Source organism: Symphalangus syndactylus, chromosome 23 (assembly GCF_028878055.3).
Source record: "Symphalangus syndactylus isolate Jambi chromosome 23, NHGRI_mSymSyn1-v2.1_pri, whole genome shotgun sequence".
NCBI classification, from domain to species: domain Eukaryota; kingdom Metazoa; phylum Chordata; class Mammalia; order Primates; family Hylobatidae; genus Symphalangus; species Symphalangus syndactylus.
The window spans coordinates 45,913,382-45,932,865 of NC_072445.2; the positions used below are offsets into that span (position 1 = coordinate 45,913,382).

Sequence of the window (19,484 nt, forward strand, 5' to 3'; positions counted from 1 at the left end):
GGCGATGCCAGCCAATGGTGCTCGCGTAGAAGCTCAGTGGTTACTCATTCCTTTGGGAGGACTGCTTTTTGAGTTACATTTGCTTCTTTCTCCTTTAGTGATACCGTCTGAAGTATCAAACTGAGTAAATATTGTGAAATGTAAGATGTTTGACCAAAACCAGTTACCTATTCATTGACTATAGATTTAATCGAGCCACAGAAAGCCTAGATATGGTTCAGTTTGGTTTAAATGCTGTAAAGTTTCCAATCCTTAAATGCAAGAGGTTTGAAAAAAAAAGAAAAGAAAAGTAAAGAAAAGAAAAATGCGACTATTAGCAAAATAAAAGCTCTGTCCTCTAAATGCCTGCTTTGGTTTAACATAGTGGCTTGCTTTACTTTCAGATAAATTGTCATTGAAGCAAAACCAAGATATGAGAAATGTGAACTCCCTCTTTCAACACAACCCATTGTGTTCAAATTCATAAGCAAGAAAGTTAAGCGCCCACCTTCCTCTTTAAGGAAATATGAAAGTTGTTGCTTTGAAATAGAATTCATTGCATTCAGACTTTGAGTGATATCTGTATTCACATCCAAACGGATCTGCAGCCCCCTTCAAAAAATTCTTTCTCCTCAGTGGTGAGAATTACCCCACCTGGGATTCACTCTTCAAAAGGCTCAAGAAAGCCTATTCATATGAATGAAACTGCTTTCTTCAGGGCAGATGCGGAAGCTGCTCTCCAGAGGGCTTGGGCAACCCGAGGAAAGGAAATCACTTCGGTCAGCAGTGTGACTGCTGAGACTGCCTGGGCTGCTGCCTGCAGCCTCTCGCGCCTGTCCTCTGCAAGATGCAGTTTTTTGATGCTGAGGAGCTCCTGGTCGATGAAGAGGATGATGTTTTTGGTGAAGGTAAATGCATCTTTCTGGCAGGAGGCTCTCCGGTCTGCTTTGCTTTGTTTTGACACCACTGGACACTTTTGCCCAGCTTGGGCAAGGACTTGAGTACTTTGAAATGATAAAAATGAAGCATCCTGAGTGAGATAGTGGCTGCAGATATCAACTTAGGCACTAAAGGAATACACAAGGCAAGGGGTGGAACAAGGGGTTGAGTCATTCCCGCAAATACATTTTTTAAAGTCATGACTAAAATAAAGGATTAGTTTAGGCTGGAAAATAGTACTAAATTTTTTGCCTTGTCTCTCTTCTGTGCTATCTCTTGTCTAACACCTTAAGGAAAGCCTGTCACAATGGTTTGAGCACAGCAGGGCTGCTAGGATAGAAGTTAAACAAATGGACCAGGAGTGGTTTTTCATGGTACCATGTTGCTTTGATTTGCACTTCTCTCTTTCTCTCTCTGTCTCTCTCTCTCTCGGTTCTTCTCTTTTTTTTTGTTTTTTTTTTTTTGTTTATTTGTTTTTGTTTGTTTTTTTGAGACAGAGTCTTGCTCTGTTGCTCAGGCTGGAGCACAGTGGTGCAATCTCAGCTCACTGCAACCTCCGTCTCCTGGGTTCAAGTCATTCTCCTGCCTCAGCCTCCCAAGTAGCTGGGACTACAGGCGCCCACCACCGTGCCCAGCTAATTTTTGTATTTTTAGTAGAGATGGGATTTTGCCATGTTGGCCAGGCTGGTCTTGAACTCCTGACTTCAGGTGATCCACCCTCCTTGGCCCCCCAAAGTGCTGGGATTACAGGCATGAGCTACCATGCCCGGCCTGGGTCCTTCTCTCTTACTCTTCCTCACACATACTTGGCACTCCAACCCTCCATTCCCTTTTCCCATTTTCTTTTTTCCCAAGTTGGGATACTAGAGCCCTGGTAGCTTCCAATCCCCACTGGCACGGCTCAGTTTTGTGTTCTCATCTTGCTGCTCTTTCATGACTTGACCTATCCACTGGAATTTAACTTTAAAGGTTGTGATTTTAAAGGGATGATCCAGTCATGGATGGATGTTTTGTTCAAATGCTGCCTATGAGATTGGGCTATAGGCAAAAGCTTTTTTAGAATTTGGAGCTGCCTAAATAAAGGAAATTTGGACTTAAGAATCTCGTGAATTTGGTTATTTTCCTCAAGAAATTATGTCTAGCAAATTTTTAAAAAACTCTATTCAGTAATTTTTTAAAAGGAGCAGTAGTAAGGTTTTTGTGTATGTGTAATTACCCAAGCAATACAAGTTCGTTGAAGAAAAATTAGAGTGTCACAAAGAATCCCTTGTAATCTAGTCATGTAGAATGTAATCATTGTTAATATTTTGATGTTGTCTTTCTGCTATGTTGTTCTAGCTACAGAAATATTTAAAATCATAAGTTGGGTTTTTATCACAACTTAAATCAATTTGAAGAATATCTATTGAGCTTCACTGCTGTTTACCAAATTATCATTCTGTTGTGTTACTTTGATGGCAGGCATTTAGAGCCACCAATACCTTAAAGTTTGATCTTAGGCCCCATTCTTCAGCTTTCACTTCTTGAAGGTGTTTCCTCTTTAAGCAAACACCTTAAAGAGAAAATTTATACTTAGATACTAACTCCTTTTAAGATCTGAAAAATGCTCACAACTATGAAGATAAGCTTAGAACGGAAAAATTGGCAATCATTCACCCACACCTCCCTCCAGGAATGGCATTCCAAAACGCCCAGCCCACGTTTCTTTGCCTACAGGAATTTTGCTCTTTTACATCTGGCTATGATACTTAAGAGCGCCCTCTATAGGCTGATGCACTGCACTCTGGATTACGGGTGGCCCCATCCTGAAGGGAAGCGTCAAGAAAAAGCAGGGCTAGATGAACCTGTGTGTTCTCTCTCCTGAGCATTCATCATTTCCAAGGTGATTATTGTAACCTCAATAACCATGTTGTAGTGGAATGGCTGAGGTCCCCAGGTTCCAGGTAGCTAAGTAACCAGTTAGCTCTGAGGTGGGAAGTGAGGGAGGTAGTGCAGGTTGATAAGTTGGGAGCCAAATGAGATTCAGACTCAAATTCTGGTTCTGCTTCGTGGTACCCATACAAGCTAACTTTGGTCTCCTCAATGGTGAAGTGGGACAGAAATACCTATCGGTTGTACAGATTGTCTTCATAGTAGATTCACAATGTTTGCGTTGCACTTCAATGTGGTATGCTTTATCCTTTCCAAACTGATTATCTCATTTAACTTAATCCCTAAAGATTAAAGAGAAAATCCTTGCAAGGCCAACATCCAGTGTATTTTTATTCAGTTTTCAGAGCCGTAGCTCATGTTTGGCAATTTCTGTGAAAGCATGTCCAGCTGGTGCCTCATTTGAAGCAAGCTCTGTGTGGGGTAACAGTCAAAAGCTTCAGCTCTGGAATTGCACGGTCTGGGCTTTGCTAACCAATTCACTTGTGACCTTAAGCAGGTTACCTAATCGCTCTGTGCCTCAGTTTACTCACTTATAAAATGGAGTCCAAACCTCACATGGCTGTGTGTGGCTTAAGTGCTATGATAGGGAAAGCTTTTAGAATAGTGGTCAGTACTCAATACATATTAATCCCTATTATCCACTTACAAAAATGGGTTTATAGAATAGTGACCATTTTTTCACATGTCTGGTTAACCTCAGATTCAAAATAGGACTTATTTACAGAACTTCAGTGTGGCAGATACAGCACTGAACAAGTTGTTAGGAGTCTGAGATGTAGCCTTGCCCCTGCTGTGGTATAGCTGGAGGATCTTGGGCAAGTCATTTATCCTCTTTGAGCCTCATTCTTCTTCTGAAACAAGGGGACTGATTACACATTCTCTGAGCATTCTACTACCCAGTCTTTACTTCAAAATGATGTATCTACCTATAAAAGTTCACGCTTGTTCTAGGATTCACGCATGCTTTCAGCTCACTTAACATGCCTAAGCAGAAAGCTTTTGGTACAATGAGTTTTCTGTAACATAAAAAAAGGAAAATGCCCAGAAGCTTGTTATTAGGGCAACCATATTTCCTTGCAATTGACACATTTTTAAGATCCCTTTCCCCTAGAGGTTACACAGATTTAGAATTTAGGTTCATTTGCTTAAAAGTATATATAAATCCATTTAGATATATGGACACTGTAAAGATCTGGGAAGAAAAAAATGAGTCAATGAGTCATGCTCACAATGTATTTTTTAAACTGCCTTTCTGAGATCCGGTTTGCTTCAGCAATTGTTTTTTGTGGTTAAAGGAAATGTTAAGGTTCACAGAACTTCAGAGCAGTGGTGTGTAACTGCTCTTGTTCTAAAACAGGGTTGCATGTAGTGAGAAAGAGAGACAAAGAGAAAGAAAAGGCATTCACCTACACACTACAAATCTCAATGTCTATTCTCTCTCTGTCTCTTCCTGTCTGTTTCTTCTCTCTCTCATACACACACACACACACACACACACACACACACACACACACTCTTAAGTTTGCTTTCCTAACAACATCATCATGTCATTTAGAAAATGGTTACTATCAAGTAGGCTTAATCTTTCCTGGAGAAATGATTCATATGATTATCAGGGTACTGAAAAACCGGTAGTTAGCATTACAGACTCTTTTCCCATTGTTGTTTCAAACTTATCAAATTAAAGGGCTTTCATCTGTTTTGTCACTGTGTGATCTTGACAGCCAGTCTGGTCAGTGTTAGTGGAAATAACTGGATGGGTAATAATGGTAATGACTACAACAATGCTGCTGCTGATGATGACAATGATGATGACAATTGCAAAAAGGAAAAAAGAAGGGCCATGCATAGTGTAGGTTCCTATCCTGCTTTCAAGAACAGAACAGAATTCATCTCTGGGAGCAAACGGCTCACCAGGTGGTGGTCAGTGAGTATTTTAGCAGCCAAAATTACTCCTTGGCACAAGTTAAAGCTGCAATTGCTTCTTTCCTTAGAAACGCAACCTGTCCCTGCCTCCATTTTCAGCACTGCGCAGTTATCTGTTGTCAGGTGTAATGATTAGAATAATAAAACACCCCAAGTTCACAGTAAGTGTGCAAAGTATTTCTCAGGTTCTTGTATTTCCTGGACACTTACATGCCTTTTAAGATTATGCTTGAAGATCACAAGAAACTACAAAGCATTTGTCAGATTTTCAAATGTCCCCCAGAGCTGGTAGAGTGCAGCTGAGCATGAGAATACTTCTCCTGTCCTGGATAACTGTGTCTGAGAAAGTTGTTTCAACCTCCACAAAGGAGGGGAACTCTCCCAGATGGAGATGAACTGGCAAAAGGAAGTCCACTCAACCATTAGCTGCCTGTTGCTCTTAAAGAGACTAACAGCTGGGTGGAAAAAAATTGCCAGTCACTTTTGAACCAAGCCTCTCTCCTTTCTCCACCCAAGTAACTTAGCACTTTTTCCTTTTCAAAGGGAACTTCAGGTCAGAGGGAGCAAGAAGACTACAAAACACTTACCAAAAAAAAAAGAATTGTAATTAGGATAAATACCTATTTTTTTTGTCTTTCCATGTAGGCTGTTTACAAAACAAACCAAGGTAGTATTTTTCTTTTAATAGGTAAATAATTATGCAATCTGGTATAATCTGGAATATTTTGATATTGTTTCCTGAATTGTATTTGCCCCTTCCAAAATTAACAGAAAGAAGAAAGGGGAAAAAAGCAATTAAATTCATATTATGTACAAAACTAGTAAATGTTGAAAGTTCAGACTGGTTAAGTCATACCCTCCATGGAAAAAGTAAGAGAAATCAAATGTAAAAGTATATAAGCCTTGGCTAGAGAGGATTGGAGATTTTTGTGTGATTATGCCGCATTTTATAACATATAAATAAATACAAGCATTGCTATTTAACTATGCTGAATCTTTCTCAAAAAATATCTGGGTTTCTCAAGTGGACCCAAAAATGGGATTGGAAAAGGGGCAGAAAGAAGCTGCCCTAGTTTCCTGGGTTGAAAAGAATTGGTCACTCTTTGCTTTCACGATTTGCCAAGATTGCTTGGATCAATTTCCACCCCCAAATTCCTGGATAAATGCTTTAGTTGGAAGTCACTTTCCCCACTTTATTTGTCCCAGGGTCTGGAGCAGACAAAGACCTCCCCACAGTAATTCATGCTTGTGTGACCTCTGCCTTGGATTAATGCAAAACATTCTCTGCCCATAGATGTCTAGGAAGCTTTCTTTGGCTGGTGCCAAAGAGATGGTGTCATTGCAGGGGCATAAACTAAAATAGCACATTGAACTAAAGCTATGCAGGCTGTCTTAGCCACCAGTCCACCCCCCTGATTTATGGCCCCCAGTGACCTCAGAGTAACCTGTTTAGATCAGACCAATGCCAAAAGGGGCCCAATATTACAAGTAAAACATTTTAGATGTTTATTTTAATATCTCTATGAGCAGCCAGCCAAGTCTTAACTTTTTAGGAATGGTGTGTGTAAGATATACTAGAGTATGTCTTCTATCAGGCTTGAGTTTAAAACTAAAAGTACATGCATACTCATTGTAGCTATGACAATTTAAAAAAAGAAAAAGAAATGTGTAGTTGTTGCGACCAAAATATTAAAATAAATTTGGAGGATTACCCTCCCACCTCTCTTTTTGATAGAAGCCACTTCACTTACACAAGCCAACATATTTATTAAAAAGATGTGATTTATCTAGTAAACTATGCTTCTGTATTTTTTCAAGAGACAGGGTCTCACTCTGTCACCCAGGCTGAAATGCAGTGGTGTGATTGTAGCTCACTGCAGCCTCAACTTCCTGGGCTCAAGGGATCCTCCTGCCTCAGCCTCCAAGTAGCTGGGACTACAGGTGTGCACCACCATATCCAGCTAATTTTTTTATTTTTTTGTAAAGCCAGGTTCTCACTATGTTGCCCAGGTTGGTTTCAAACTCCTTGCCTTAAGTGATCCTCCCGCCTAGGCCTCTCCAAGTGCTGGGATTACAAGTGTGAGCCACCATGCGCGGCCTGCCTTCTATATTTTATTGTGCTAAGCAAATGTCAGTTTATTCAACTTCTCATTTATTTTCAGATGACAAAATTTTATCTACTAATTATTTGCCAAAAGCTGTGATGTTTAACTAAAATGTTTAAAATTCAGTTGATTTTGGAAGATATTTTAAAGGAGAAAAGGTATTAGTTGAGACAAATTAAAGTGACTCTTTCAAGTACCAGAAGGACAGAGAAAAGTTGGAGAGGAAAAAAAGAACTAGTAAATGGTCCTAGCAAGTGAAAATGGAAAGAAGAAAATGAAACTAGAAATGCAGGTGCTAATGAGACAGTAAACACTCTTGTACTTCCTCATCATTCAGTATGGTCCAGGCTGTGTCAGGTGCTAGTTTCTAGGACCCTGAAATGTGGATGTGCTTGGCTGACTACGAGGGTGATGATTCCATAGCATCTGCACACTCTAGATTGAAGAGGCACGTGTCAAGAACCTGAACTGTTCAATTCTTGTCGATAGACAAATCAGATCATGTAAGCTAAAAACCCACTTTACTTTGTGCTGTGTAGCCAGAGCATATCTTATCATTTAGAATATTCCTTCCAAAAAAAAAAGAACAATTTACTTTATCCTTTTCAGATATTTTTAAGAGAAAGATTTCGACCTATGCTGTGATAGCAATCAAAAGCCAGATATAATGGGTAGTGTTTCTCCAGAAGGCAAATTAATAATAATTTATATCATCATTCTTTCACATGTTGGCTTTCTCTATCTTCAATTTTTTCGTGTCTCAGTTTGCTTAAAAAATGCTTCAGGCAGAAGATACTTAAGGACACAGTGATGGATACAAAGTAAAACTCTTGAAACTTAAAATATAAATGTGAGAAACATGTGAACTTTTTGGGGTGGTAAGATGTCTCTTTTCCAAACTGAGGAAGAGAGAAAACACATGGATCTAGCTTTGTAAAGATTTTCATTAATAGGAACAGAGAAGAGATCCTGGGGTTATTTCGTCTGCAGCTATATTACAAGTTTAGCCCTAGACAGCAATTATTTCTAAATAAAATAAAGAGAAGAAAGACGTTGCTGCCTTCTGGAAGGTGATGAGGTTATGGTGCTACTTTTCTCCACAGATTCTTCTTTCTTTGCCTTTGAATTATTGGGAGTTATAGGTTTAAATATTTATACTATATCACTCACACAGCAACAGCATAAGAGCAGCTGGTCCCTTCTCCCTCTTGAATTCATTCTAAACTGTTCATTCAGTGTAAGAAGTAACAAAAAGATAACTTGCCTTTCAGATCACAAGATGAGTCAGCTGGCTGAGCCTTTGAGTATAATTCTTTTATTCTCTATAAATTGAACTTCAGAAATCTCTAAGAGAGAACAAATATGAAAACATTTTCCATGGTGGGAATTTTCTTTCTATTTTTAACAGCAAAATACACTAGTAGAATGGTATTTAAAGAAAAATATACCAAAGACTCAAATAAGCAGATATGATTTGTGGAAGGCACTCTTAACTGTCTTAACCGCCTTCAGATAAATTACATGACTAAAATGTTAGGAAAAACAAACTCTTCTCCTTCAACTTGTGGTTCATATGCTGAGGGGTACCAAGAATGTCTTTGAGGTAGGACATGACACACCCCTATTAATCTCCACAAGCATCTCTAAAAACTGAAAAATCAATTAAAATTTTAAATCTTAATAGAAAGCATAATAAAAAGCTCTTTTAAAGAAAACATTGCAATTTTGAGTGGTCTGCATTCTACAATCTGAGTAAAAAAATCACGTGTTGCTCTGCAAACAGCTTCTAGAGAAGGCCCAGACCCCTTTTCTAACCATATTGCTATACTGGGTACTTTGCATACAGAAATTCTGAAGCCACTGTTGTTTTTAAATCTTTGATTTTTAGCTTCCAGACTTCCAAACTGAGGGAAAGTAGCATATATGCTGTGGAATGAGCAAAATATTTGAACTCATAAAACCTAGTTCAACTTACTAGTTGTTTGGCTTTAGGCAAATTACCTAACCCCTGAGAAGATTCAATTTCCTTTTTCCAGTGAAAATGATGATAATAAAGGTGATGGTAATGGTGGTTGTAGTGGTGGTAATGGTGATGATGATTATGATGATATTGATGATGATGGTGGCGGTGGCGGTCGTGGTTGGACTGGTGGTAGTGACGATGGTGGTGGTAGCGGTTATAGAGATAATAATGGTGGTGGTGGTAAGGTGATGATAATGATAATAATCATGATGATGGTGGTGGTAGTGGTATTGGTTATGATGGTGATGGTGGTGATGGTTGTAGTGGTGGTTATGGTGATGATGATTATGATGATAATGTTGATGGTGGTGGTGATGATAATGGTGGTGGTGGTTGTAGTTGTAGTGGTGGTGGTGGTGATGGTAGTGGTGGTGAGGTGATGATGATAATCATGATGATGGTGGTGGTGGTGATGATGGTGGCAGTGATTGTAGTTGCAGTGGTGGTGGTGGTGATGGTGGTAGTGAGATGATGATGATTATAATAATCATGATGGTGGTGGTAATGATGATGGTGGTGGTGGTGGTGATGGTGGTAGTGAGATGATGATGATTATAATAATCAAGATGGTGGTGGTGGTAATGGTGGTGGTGGTGGTGGTGGTGATGGTGGTGGTGATTGTAGTTGTGGTGGTGGTGGTGGTGATAGTGGTGGTAGTGAGATGATGATGATTATAATAATCATGATGATGGTGGTGGTAATGATGATGATGGTGGTGGTGGTGATTGTAGTTGCAGTGGTGGTGGTGGTGATAGTGGTGGTAGTGAGATGATGATGATTATAATAATCAAGATGGTGGTGGTGGTAATGATGATGATGGTGGTGGTGGTGGTGATGATGGTGGTGGTGATTGTAGTTGTGGTGGTGATGGTGGTGGTGATAGTGGTGGTAGTGAGATGATGATGATTATAATAATCAAGATGGTGGTGGTGGTAATGATGATGATGGTGGTGGTGGTGATGATGATGGTGGTGGTGATTGTAGTTGTGGTGGTGATGGTGGTGGTGATAGTGGTGGTAGTGAGATGATGATGATTATAATAATCATGATGGTGGTGGTGGTGATGGTAGTGGTGGTGAGGTGATGATGATAATGATGGTGGTGGTGATGATAATGGTGGTGGTTGTAGTTGTGGTGGTGGTGGTGATGGTAGTGGTGGTGAAATGATGATAATCATGATGATGGTGGTGGTGGTGGTGGTGATAGTGGTGGTAGTGAGATGATGATGATTATAATAATCATGATGGTGGTGGTGGTAATGATGATGGTGGTGGTGGTGGTGATGATGGTGGTGGTGATTGTAGTTGTGGTGGTGATGGTGGTGGTGATAGTGGTGGTAGTGAGATGATGATGATTATAATAATCATGATGGTGGTGGTGGTAATGATGATGGTGGTGGTGATGATGGTAATGGTGGAGATGATGATGCTGGTGATGCTGCTGATGATGATGATGTTGGTGGTGGTGATGATGATGATGATTAACCACTCAAAAAACTGCTGCGTTTAAAGGGAGATAATGTATGATATACTTGAAAACCATAAGGGCTTACTACATAAATATCAGTTATTATTTAACAGCTATTTTCTCAGCTGTCTCAGCCCCCCAAATTTATACAATTCCCCTCTTCTATTCCTGGCCTTTGTTAGGAAGAGCTGGCTTAATAAAAGACACAGTGGATTAGAGCACAGCTATTGCGACTGCTCACCTCAAATGCTTTCCTGAGAATATAGAGGTACCTCTGGCTCATGAATTAGCAAACCTGGTTGCTATCTGATCTCCACCATGTGACCAAGGCAGGGCTGAGAATAACCCCATTGCTTGGCACAGAATACATACATGATTACTTACCCATGTGCTATTGCTTTAATCAATCTGGTCTCCACCTGAAAATTCTCTGGGTATCCAAGGGAGAAACACATACTATGGCAGTTTTATTGTATAGAGGGGCCCCTTGCCTCCTCCAGCAATGCTAGAGGTGAAAATCATATCTTTAACCATATCTTTAACAGTATGCAGGACCTATTTCCTGAGTAAATATTTACTTGTGGTAAACACATCAGAGGCACTGCCTCCCCCATCACCACTTTACAGAGTTCTTTTAAAAACGTAATCTGAGAAAAGCTGAACTTTCTGTATTTGTTAAAACATTTCTAATTTAAAGATAACACCCACTGAAAACTTTAATGTTTTATATATTACAGTATTTTAGGACAGCAATTAAGATTTTAAATGAAGCCTCTACAATGTTCCCACTAGTGGTGTTTTGTTTTTGTTTTAGATTCCATTGTTTTAAAAATATTTTCAGTGATAAAACTTCCTGAAAAAAATGATAAGCTGTTTATGTGTATTTGTGTGTAAACATTAATTTTATACAAATGTACAGGACAAAAATTAGCTCAGTTGCTTCATAATAATACCACATGTACATGGGACAGAGAAAGAGTGAATAGAATCAATCCTCTGTGAGCTCATTAACAAATATTTATTGAGTACCACTCATAAAAGTTATGAGAGGGCACATAATTAGTTAGGTAGGTTGAAAACAGTATCAGCTGCAGCAGAATAGACCAAGAATGGATGAACCTAACTTTTTTTTTTTTTTTTTTTGAGACGGAGTCTCACTCTGTCACCAGGCTAGAGTACAGTGGTGCAATCTTGGTTCACTGCAACCAATCGCCTCCTGGATTCAAGCGATTCTCCTGCCTCAGCCTCCTGAGTAGTTGGGATTACAGGCACGCACCACCATGCCCAGCTAATTTTTGTATTTTTAATACAGACGGGGTTTCATCATGTTGGCCAGGATGGTCTCGATATCTTGACCTCCTGATCCACCCACCTCGGCTTCCCAAAGTGCTGGGATTACAGGCATGACCCACCGCGCCCAGCCTGAACCTAAATTCTCTACACTTCTGGAAAGGCAACTGATGGTGGGTCAGAAGCATCATCTGCCCTATGCAAAAAGACAACACAGCTTGTCCTTTACAACAAGGACTACAATGCAGAAGACAGAGATAGCCCCGTGAGTCTTCCTAATATTGATAACACACCCAGAAAGATAGGTGTTTATGCCTTTATGACCCACCAGGTAACATTGAGAACTGCACACAGTGAGTCAGTGGCTTTCTGCACTGTTCTTGGTCTAGGTGGAGATGGATAAGTCATGGCCTCAGGCCAGATCCAGCCAACTACCTGCAAGATAAGAATGGTTTTTCACAGATGAACATTTGCAATTAATTTGGTGATAGGGATCACTGACCTAGAATCTCAATTAAGCAAAACATTATCCCAAAGGAAAAGAATTCCATTCTTCTCCTTACTAGACCATTTTTTAGAGTACTCAATTATATTTTGAATTTTGTCAATAACAATATGTGAAATTTTATTTTCTTTCTTATTATATATATTTATAAAATTTCCTCATTTTTATCACTTAGCCCACAAAGCCTAAAATATTTATCTAGCTTTTTACAGAAAAAGCCTACCAACTTCTAGTCTATGTCATCAACTTCCAAATCTTAAGGTCATTGAGAGTTTTGTAATCCTCTCTTCCTCTTCCCCTTTTGTATCATCTTTCCTCCTTTTCATGTCTGCTGGGAGGGTCTTATCATTATTAAAGCCCCATGTAGGAAGGGACTTATCCCTTCTTATGGTTATTTTAATACTCTTTTAAAGAGAATATCTGTCATTATATTACATTGCTCTGTAATACCAATTGGAAGGATGATGAAAAATTGGTGGCTAAGACAGTATGCCTTGGGTTGGGGAGGGAACAGAAGGCAATATCCTATAAAAGGAGAAACACCGTAAGACTAAGGATCTTTTCTCTCAGCCCAACAGTAAATCAGGTGAAAGAAGATAGCACACAGCAAGTGTCCAAGGGGTCTTTTCTATTTACACCTCTGCAACATTTCAAGGGACTTCTTTCTGCCATGTGATGCTTCAAGTTCACACACCTCCAAGATCTGAAGCCCTTAGACCTAACCATAATGAATGATAATGAATGATAGGCAAGCATGACTCAAAGCTGTCTTTTTGGCTTTTACACACACGCAAGTCCCAGTTTACCAAGGAGTGATGGTGCCAGACCTCAGGGAGCATATCCCGAAGAAACCACAAATTGGAAATGCGTTACCTTACGTTAGGAGATTACATGGGATTAGCAGAGCTTTGATCATCCCAAAACAGTGCTGGCTCTTGCCCACTGCCCCATGTCTGTAAAGCAGACCAGCATGTGTCTGCTCAGCCTGCATGTTAATTCAAGAACAAGGAAGGCTTTTCAAAACAGACACAACAGGAGAGCGCTAAAAGCACTGCCACACACACCCATGCACATTTGGAGGGGCCACATGGGTCCTGGTTGCTACGCATTACAAGAGGCAGGAATGTTGAGCTCTGTGAGGCATTTCTGAGCAGTTCTTTCTTTATTTATTTTTATTGTTTTTTTTTTTTTTGAGACAGAGTCTCACTCTGTCGCCGAGGCTGGAGTGCAGTAGTGCCACCTCGGCTCTCTGCAACCTCTGCCTCCCAGGTTCAAGTGATTCTCATGCCTCAGCTTCCCAAGCAGCTGGAACTACAGGCACGTGCCATCACGCCCCCGGTTAATGTTTTGTATTTTTAGTAGACAGGGGATTTCACCACGTTGGCCAGACTGGTCTCAAACTCCTGGCCTCAAGTGATCTACCCACCTCAGCCTCCCAAAATGCTGGAATTACAGGAGTGAGCCACCGCGCCCAGCCTCTGAGCAGTTCTAACTTGCTGTGAGGGAGAAAAATCTTGCTATTGAAGAGTTAGGAAACTCTTGGCCACTTTTGGTGGGAATATAAAATGGTACAACCACTACAAAAAACAGTATGGCAGTTCCTAAAAAAAATTAAAAATAGAATTGCCATGTGATCCAACAATTCCACTTCTGGGTATATACCAAAAGGAATTAAAAGCAGAGTCTTGAAAAGATACTTGTATATCATATTCATAGCAGCATTGTTCACAATAGCCAAAAGGTGGAAGCAACTCAAGCATCCACCCGTGCAAAATGTAGTACAGTATATACATACAATGGAATGTTATTCAGCCTGCAAGAAGAATGAAATGCTGACACCTGCTACCATATGCATGGACCTTGAGGACATTATGCTAAGTGAAATAAGTCAGTCATAAAAGACAAATACTGTATGAATCCACTTCTATGAAGTACCAAGAGTAATCAAATTTATAGAAACAATAAATAAATGGTGATTGCCAGAGGCTGTGGGGAGGAGAGAGTAGGGAATTGCTTTAATGAGCATAGAGTTTCAGGTTTGCAAAATGAGAGAGTTCTGGAGTTTGGTGCAGAACAGTGTGAATGAACTTTACACTACTGAAGTATACACTTAAAAACAGTTGAGATGGTAAATTTTATGTTATGTGTATTTTACCTTTTTTTTTGAGACTGTCTTGTTCTGTTGCACAGGCTGGAGTGCGATGGCACCATCTTGGCTCACTGCAACCTCTGCCTCCCTGGTTCAAGCAATTCTTGTGCCTCAGCCTCCTGGAGCAGCTGGAAGTACAGGTGCACGCCAACACACTAGGCTAATTTTTGTATTTTTGGTAGAGGCAGGGTTTCACCACATTGGCGAGGCTGGTGTCGAACTCCTAACCTCAAATGATCCACCTGTCTCAGCCTCCCAAATTTGTGGGATTACAGGCGTGAGCCACTGTGCCTGGCCCCTTACCACATTTTTTTTTTTTTTTAAAGAGTTCAGAATGGGTACAAAAAAAAAAAAAAAAACAGGAAAGTACCAGGCAGTTCCTGAGGATCTGCAGAGCAGTTGGTTTTTCTTGAGCCAGGTAAATTTAACAGTAGGGAACTGAATTTCCACAAAAAATAGAAGTGGTTCTAGGGAGCTGACGCTGACCAAGGTTAAGCATATCTGATACAATCTTAGAAAGACTGTTTCCTTTATAACAGCATATGTGAGAGTTACGTATGGGATTCTTGCTACTTAATTTCTTCCTAGCTGGGCATCAGTTTTAGGAACTCTGCAAAAATACTTTGAGATTAGCACTTTCTGAGGCTCCTCTAGAGATGAATAGCATAACTAGAAGATGTGTCTCCCTTGGGAGCTTATGAGCTATTTAGGGATATAAATAAGGTTTTTTTTATTATTATTCATTTAAAGAATATCAGCCAGGCGTGGTGGCTCATGCCTGTAATCCCAGCACTTTGGGAGGCCGAGGAGGACGGATAACTTGAGGTCAGGAGTTCGAGACCAGCCTGGCCAACATGGTGAAACTCCATCTCTACTAAAAAATACAAAACTTAGCTGGGCCTGGTGGCACACATCTGTAATCCCAGCTACTCGGGAGGCTGAGGCAGGAGAATTGCTTGAACCCGGGAGGTGGAGGTTGCAGTGAGCCGAGATTGCACCATTGTACTCCAGCCTGGGCGACAGAGACAGACTGTCTCAAATTTAAAAAAAAAAAAAAAGAAAGAATATCAATTGAAAGTCTTCCATATGCTTGGTTCAGTTCTGTTCTGGCTCCCGGGATACAGCAGTGAATATAATGAAGTCCCAGCCTTGTGAATTTATACTGCAGAGAAGGGAGACAGACAATAGGCAAGCCTATAAAAATACAGTACGTCGGGGTGGGGGAAGGGGTGGGTGATAAGTGTTATGGGAAAAAATTAAGTGCAGGGTGGGCAGAATAGGACATGGTGGTCAGGGAAGACTTTACTGACAAATGCCCAGAGGTTTGAAGTCAAGGTCTGAACATATGGAGGTCTGGGGAGAGTGTTCCAGGAATAGTAAGGAAACCAATGTGAGCAAGGCAGAGAACGGTAGAAGATCTAAGGCCGGGCATGGTGGCTCACGCCTGTAATCCTAGCACTTTGGAAGGCCAAGGCTGGAGAATCACTTGAGATCAGGTATTTGAGACCAGCCTGGCCAACATGGCGAAACAGCATCTCTTCTAAAAAAAAAAAAAAAAAAAAAAAAATTAGCTAGGTGTGGTGGCACGTACCTATAGTCCCAGCTTCTCGAGAGGCTGAGACAAGAGAACTGCTTGTTCTCAGGAGGTAGAGGCTGCAGTGAGCCGAGATCATGCCACTGCACTCCAGCCTGGGTGACAGCAAGACTGTCTCCTCAAAAAAAAGAGAGAGAGATCTAAGAGGTTTTGGGGAGTTCAGCTCCTGTAAAGCCTTATAGGTTACTGTAAGGATTTGAGTTTTTACTCTATGAGATGGGGAGCCATCGGCCAGTGTTGAGCAAAGTGATGCAATGTGATTTACCTTACAAAAGGATCATTCTGACTGTTGTCTTGGAAAGAAAGATGGGGGAATAGGGGCAAAGACAGGTTAGAAGACTACTGACATATTCCAGAAGAGCTCATGGGATCCTTACCTGGCCTGATACTGGCTGAATACTGGGAGTATGGGAAAAAGTGGTCAAGGATGATTCCAGGGCTTTGGCCTAAGCATCTGGAAGGATAACATTGCTCTTTACTGAAACGAAGACGGCTGCTGGAGGAGTAGATTTTTTTTTTTTTTTTTTTTTTTTTTTATTATACTTTAGGGTTTTAGGGTACATGTGCACAATGTGCAGTTTTGTTACATATGTATCCATGTGCCATGTTGATTTCCTGCACCCATTAACTCGTCATTTAGCATTAGGTGTATCTCCTAATGCTGTCCCTCCCCCCTCCCCCCACCCCACAACAGTCCCCGGAGTGTGATGTTCCCCTTCTTGTGTCCATGAGTTCTCATTGTTCAATTCCCACCTATGAGTGAGAACATGCGGTGTTTGGTTTTTTGTCCTTGCGATAGTTTACTGAGAATGATGTTTTCCAGTTTCATCCATGTCCCTACAAAGGACACGAACTCATCATTTTTTATGGCTGCATAGTATTCCATGCTGTATATGTGCCACATTTTCTTAATCCAGTCTATCGTTGTTGGACATTTGGGTTGGTTCCAACTCTTTGCTATTGTGAATAGTGCCGCAATAAACATACGTGTGCATGTGTCTTTATAGCAGCATGATTTATAGTCCTTTGGGTATATACCCAGTAATGGGATGGCTGGGTCAAATGGTATTTCTAGTTCTAGATCCCTGAGGAATCGCCACACTGACTTCCACAATGGTTGAACTAGTTTACAGTCCCACCAACAGTGTAAAAGTGTTCCTATTTCTCCACATCCTCTCCAGCACCTGTTGTTTCCTGATTTTTTAATGATGGCCATTCTAACTGGTGTGAGATGGTATCTCACTGTGGTTTTGATTTGCATTTCTCTGATGGCCAGTGATGAGGAGCATTTCTTCATGTGTTTTTTGGCTGCATAAATGTCTTCTTTTGAGAAGTGTCTGTTCATGTCCTCTGCCCACTTTTTGATGGGGTTGTTTGTTTTTTTCTTGTAAATTTGTTTGAGTTCATTGTAGATTCTGGATATTAGCCCTTTGTCAGATGAGTAGGTTGCAAAAATTTTCTCCCATTGTGTAGGTTGCCTGTTCACTCTGATGATAGTCTCTTTTGCTGTGCAGAAGCTCTTTAGTTTAATGAGATCCCATTTGTCGATTTTGGCTTTTGTTGCCATTGCTTTTGGTGTTTTAGACATGAAGTCCTTGCCCACGCCTATGTCCTGAATGGTATTGCCTAGGTTTTCTTGTAGGATTTTAATGGTTTTAGGTCTAACATATAAGTCTTTAATCCATCTTGAATTAATTTTTGTATAAGGTGTAAGGAAGGGATCCAGTTGCAGCTTTCTACATATGGCTAGCCAGTTTTCCCAGCACCATTTATTAAATAGGGAATCCTTTCCCCATTTCTTGTTTTTGTCAGGTTTGTCAAAGATCAGATAGTTGTAGCTATGCGGCATCATTTCTGAGGGCTCTGTTCTGTTCCATTGATCTATGTCTCTGTTGTGGTACCAGTACCATGCTGTTTTGGTTACTGTAGCCTTGTAGTATAGTTTAAAGTCAGGTAGCGTGATGCCTCCAGCTTTGTTCTTTTGGCTTAGGATTGACTTGGCGATGCGGGCTCTTTTTTGGTTCCATATGAACTTTAAAGTAGTTTTTTCCAATTCTGTGAAGAAAGTCATTGGTAGCTTGATGGGGATGGCATTGAATCTATAAATTACCTTGGGCAGTATGGCCATTTTCACGATATTGATTCTTCCAACCCATGAGCATGGAATGTTCTTCCATTTGTTTGTATCCTCTTTTATTTCATTGAGCAGTGGTTTGTAGTTCTCCTTGAAGAGGTCCTTCACATCCCTTGTAAGTTGGATTCCTAGGTATTTTATTCTCTTTGAAGCAATTGTGAATGGGAGTTCACTCATGATTTGGCTCTCTGTGTGTCTGTTATTGGTGTACAAGAATGCTTGTGATTTTTGTACATTAATTTTGTATCCTGAGACTTTGCTGAAGTTGCTAATCAGCTTAAGGAGATTTTGGGCTGAGACAATGGGGTTTCCTAGATATACAATCATGTCATCTGCAAACAGGGACAATTTGACTTCCTCTTTTCCTAATTGAATACCCTTTATTTCCTTCTCCTGCCTGATTGCTCTGGCCAGAACTTCCAGCACTATGTTGAATAGGAGCGGTGGGAGAGGGCATCCCTGTCTTGTGCCAGTTTTCAGAGGGAATGCTTCCAGTTTTTGCCCATTCAGTATGATATTGGCTGTGGGTTTGTCGTAGATAGCTCTTATTATTTTGAGATACGTCCCATCAATACCTAATTTATTGAGAGTTTTTAGCATGAAGGGTTGTTGAATTTTGTCAAAGGCCTTTTCTGCATCTATTGAGATAATCATGTGGTTTTTGTCTTTGGTTCTGTTTATATGCTGGATTACATTTATTGATTTGCATATGTTGAACCAGCCTTGCATCCCAGGGATGAAGCCCACTTGATCATGGTGGATAAGCTTTTTGATGTGCTGCTGGATTCGGTTTGCCAGTATTTTATTGAGGATTTTTGCATCAATGTTCATCAAGGATATTGGTCTGAAATTCTCTTTTTTGGTTAAGTCTCTGCCAGGTTTTGGTATCAGGACGATGCTGGCTTCGTAAAATGTGTTAGGGAGGATTCCCTCTTTTTCTATCGATTGGAATAGTTTCAGAAGGAATGGTACCAGTTCCTCCTTGTACCTCTGGTAGAATTCAGCTGTGAATCCATCAGGTCCTGGACTCTTTTTGGTTGGTAAGCTATTGATTATTGCCACAATTTCAGAACCTGTTATTGGTCTATTCAGAGATTCAACTTCTTCCTGGTTTAGTCTTGGGAGGGTGTATTTGTCGAGGAATTTATCCATTTCTTCTAGATTTTCTAGTTTATTTGCATAGAGGTGTTTGTAGTATTCTCTGATGGTAGATTGTATTTCTGTGGGATCGGTGGTGATATCCCCTTTTTCGTTTTTTATTGCATCTATTTGATTCTTCTCTCTTTTCTTCTTTATTAGTCTTGCTAGCGGTCCATCAATTTTGTTGATCTTTTCAAAAAACCAGCTCCTGGATTCATTAATTTTTTGAAGGGTTTTTTGTGTCTCTATTTCCTTCAGTTCTGCTCTGATTTTAGTTATTTCTAGCCTTCTGCTAGCTTTT

The 19,484-nt window shown here is 40.4% G+C and overlaps 1 protein-coding gene across 4 annotated transcripts in view; it reads left to right on the plus strand.

The window, feature by feature from the left end:
* Window positions 1-383: 383 nt before the first annotated feature.
* Window positions 384-19,484, plus strand: part of RIPOR2 (RHO family interacting cell polarization regulator 2) — a 139,241-nt gene continuing 120,140 nt past the window's right edge. For all 4 annotated transcript variants that reach the window (XM_055263637.2, XM_055263638.2, XM_063632707.1 and 1 more), the window contains exon 1: window positions 384-887. In XM_055263637.2, the coding sequence (XP_055119612.1) occupies window positions 827-887 (61 nt within the window). In that variant the 5' untranslated portion in view covers window positions 384-826. The remainder of the gene's footprint in view (window positions 888-19,484) is intronic.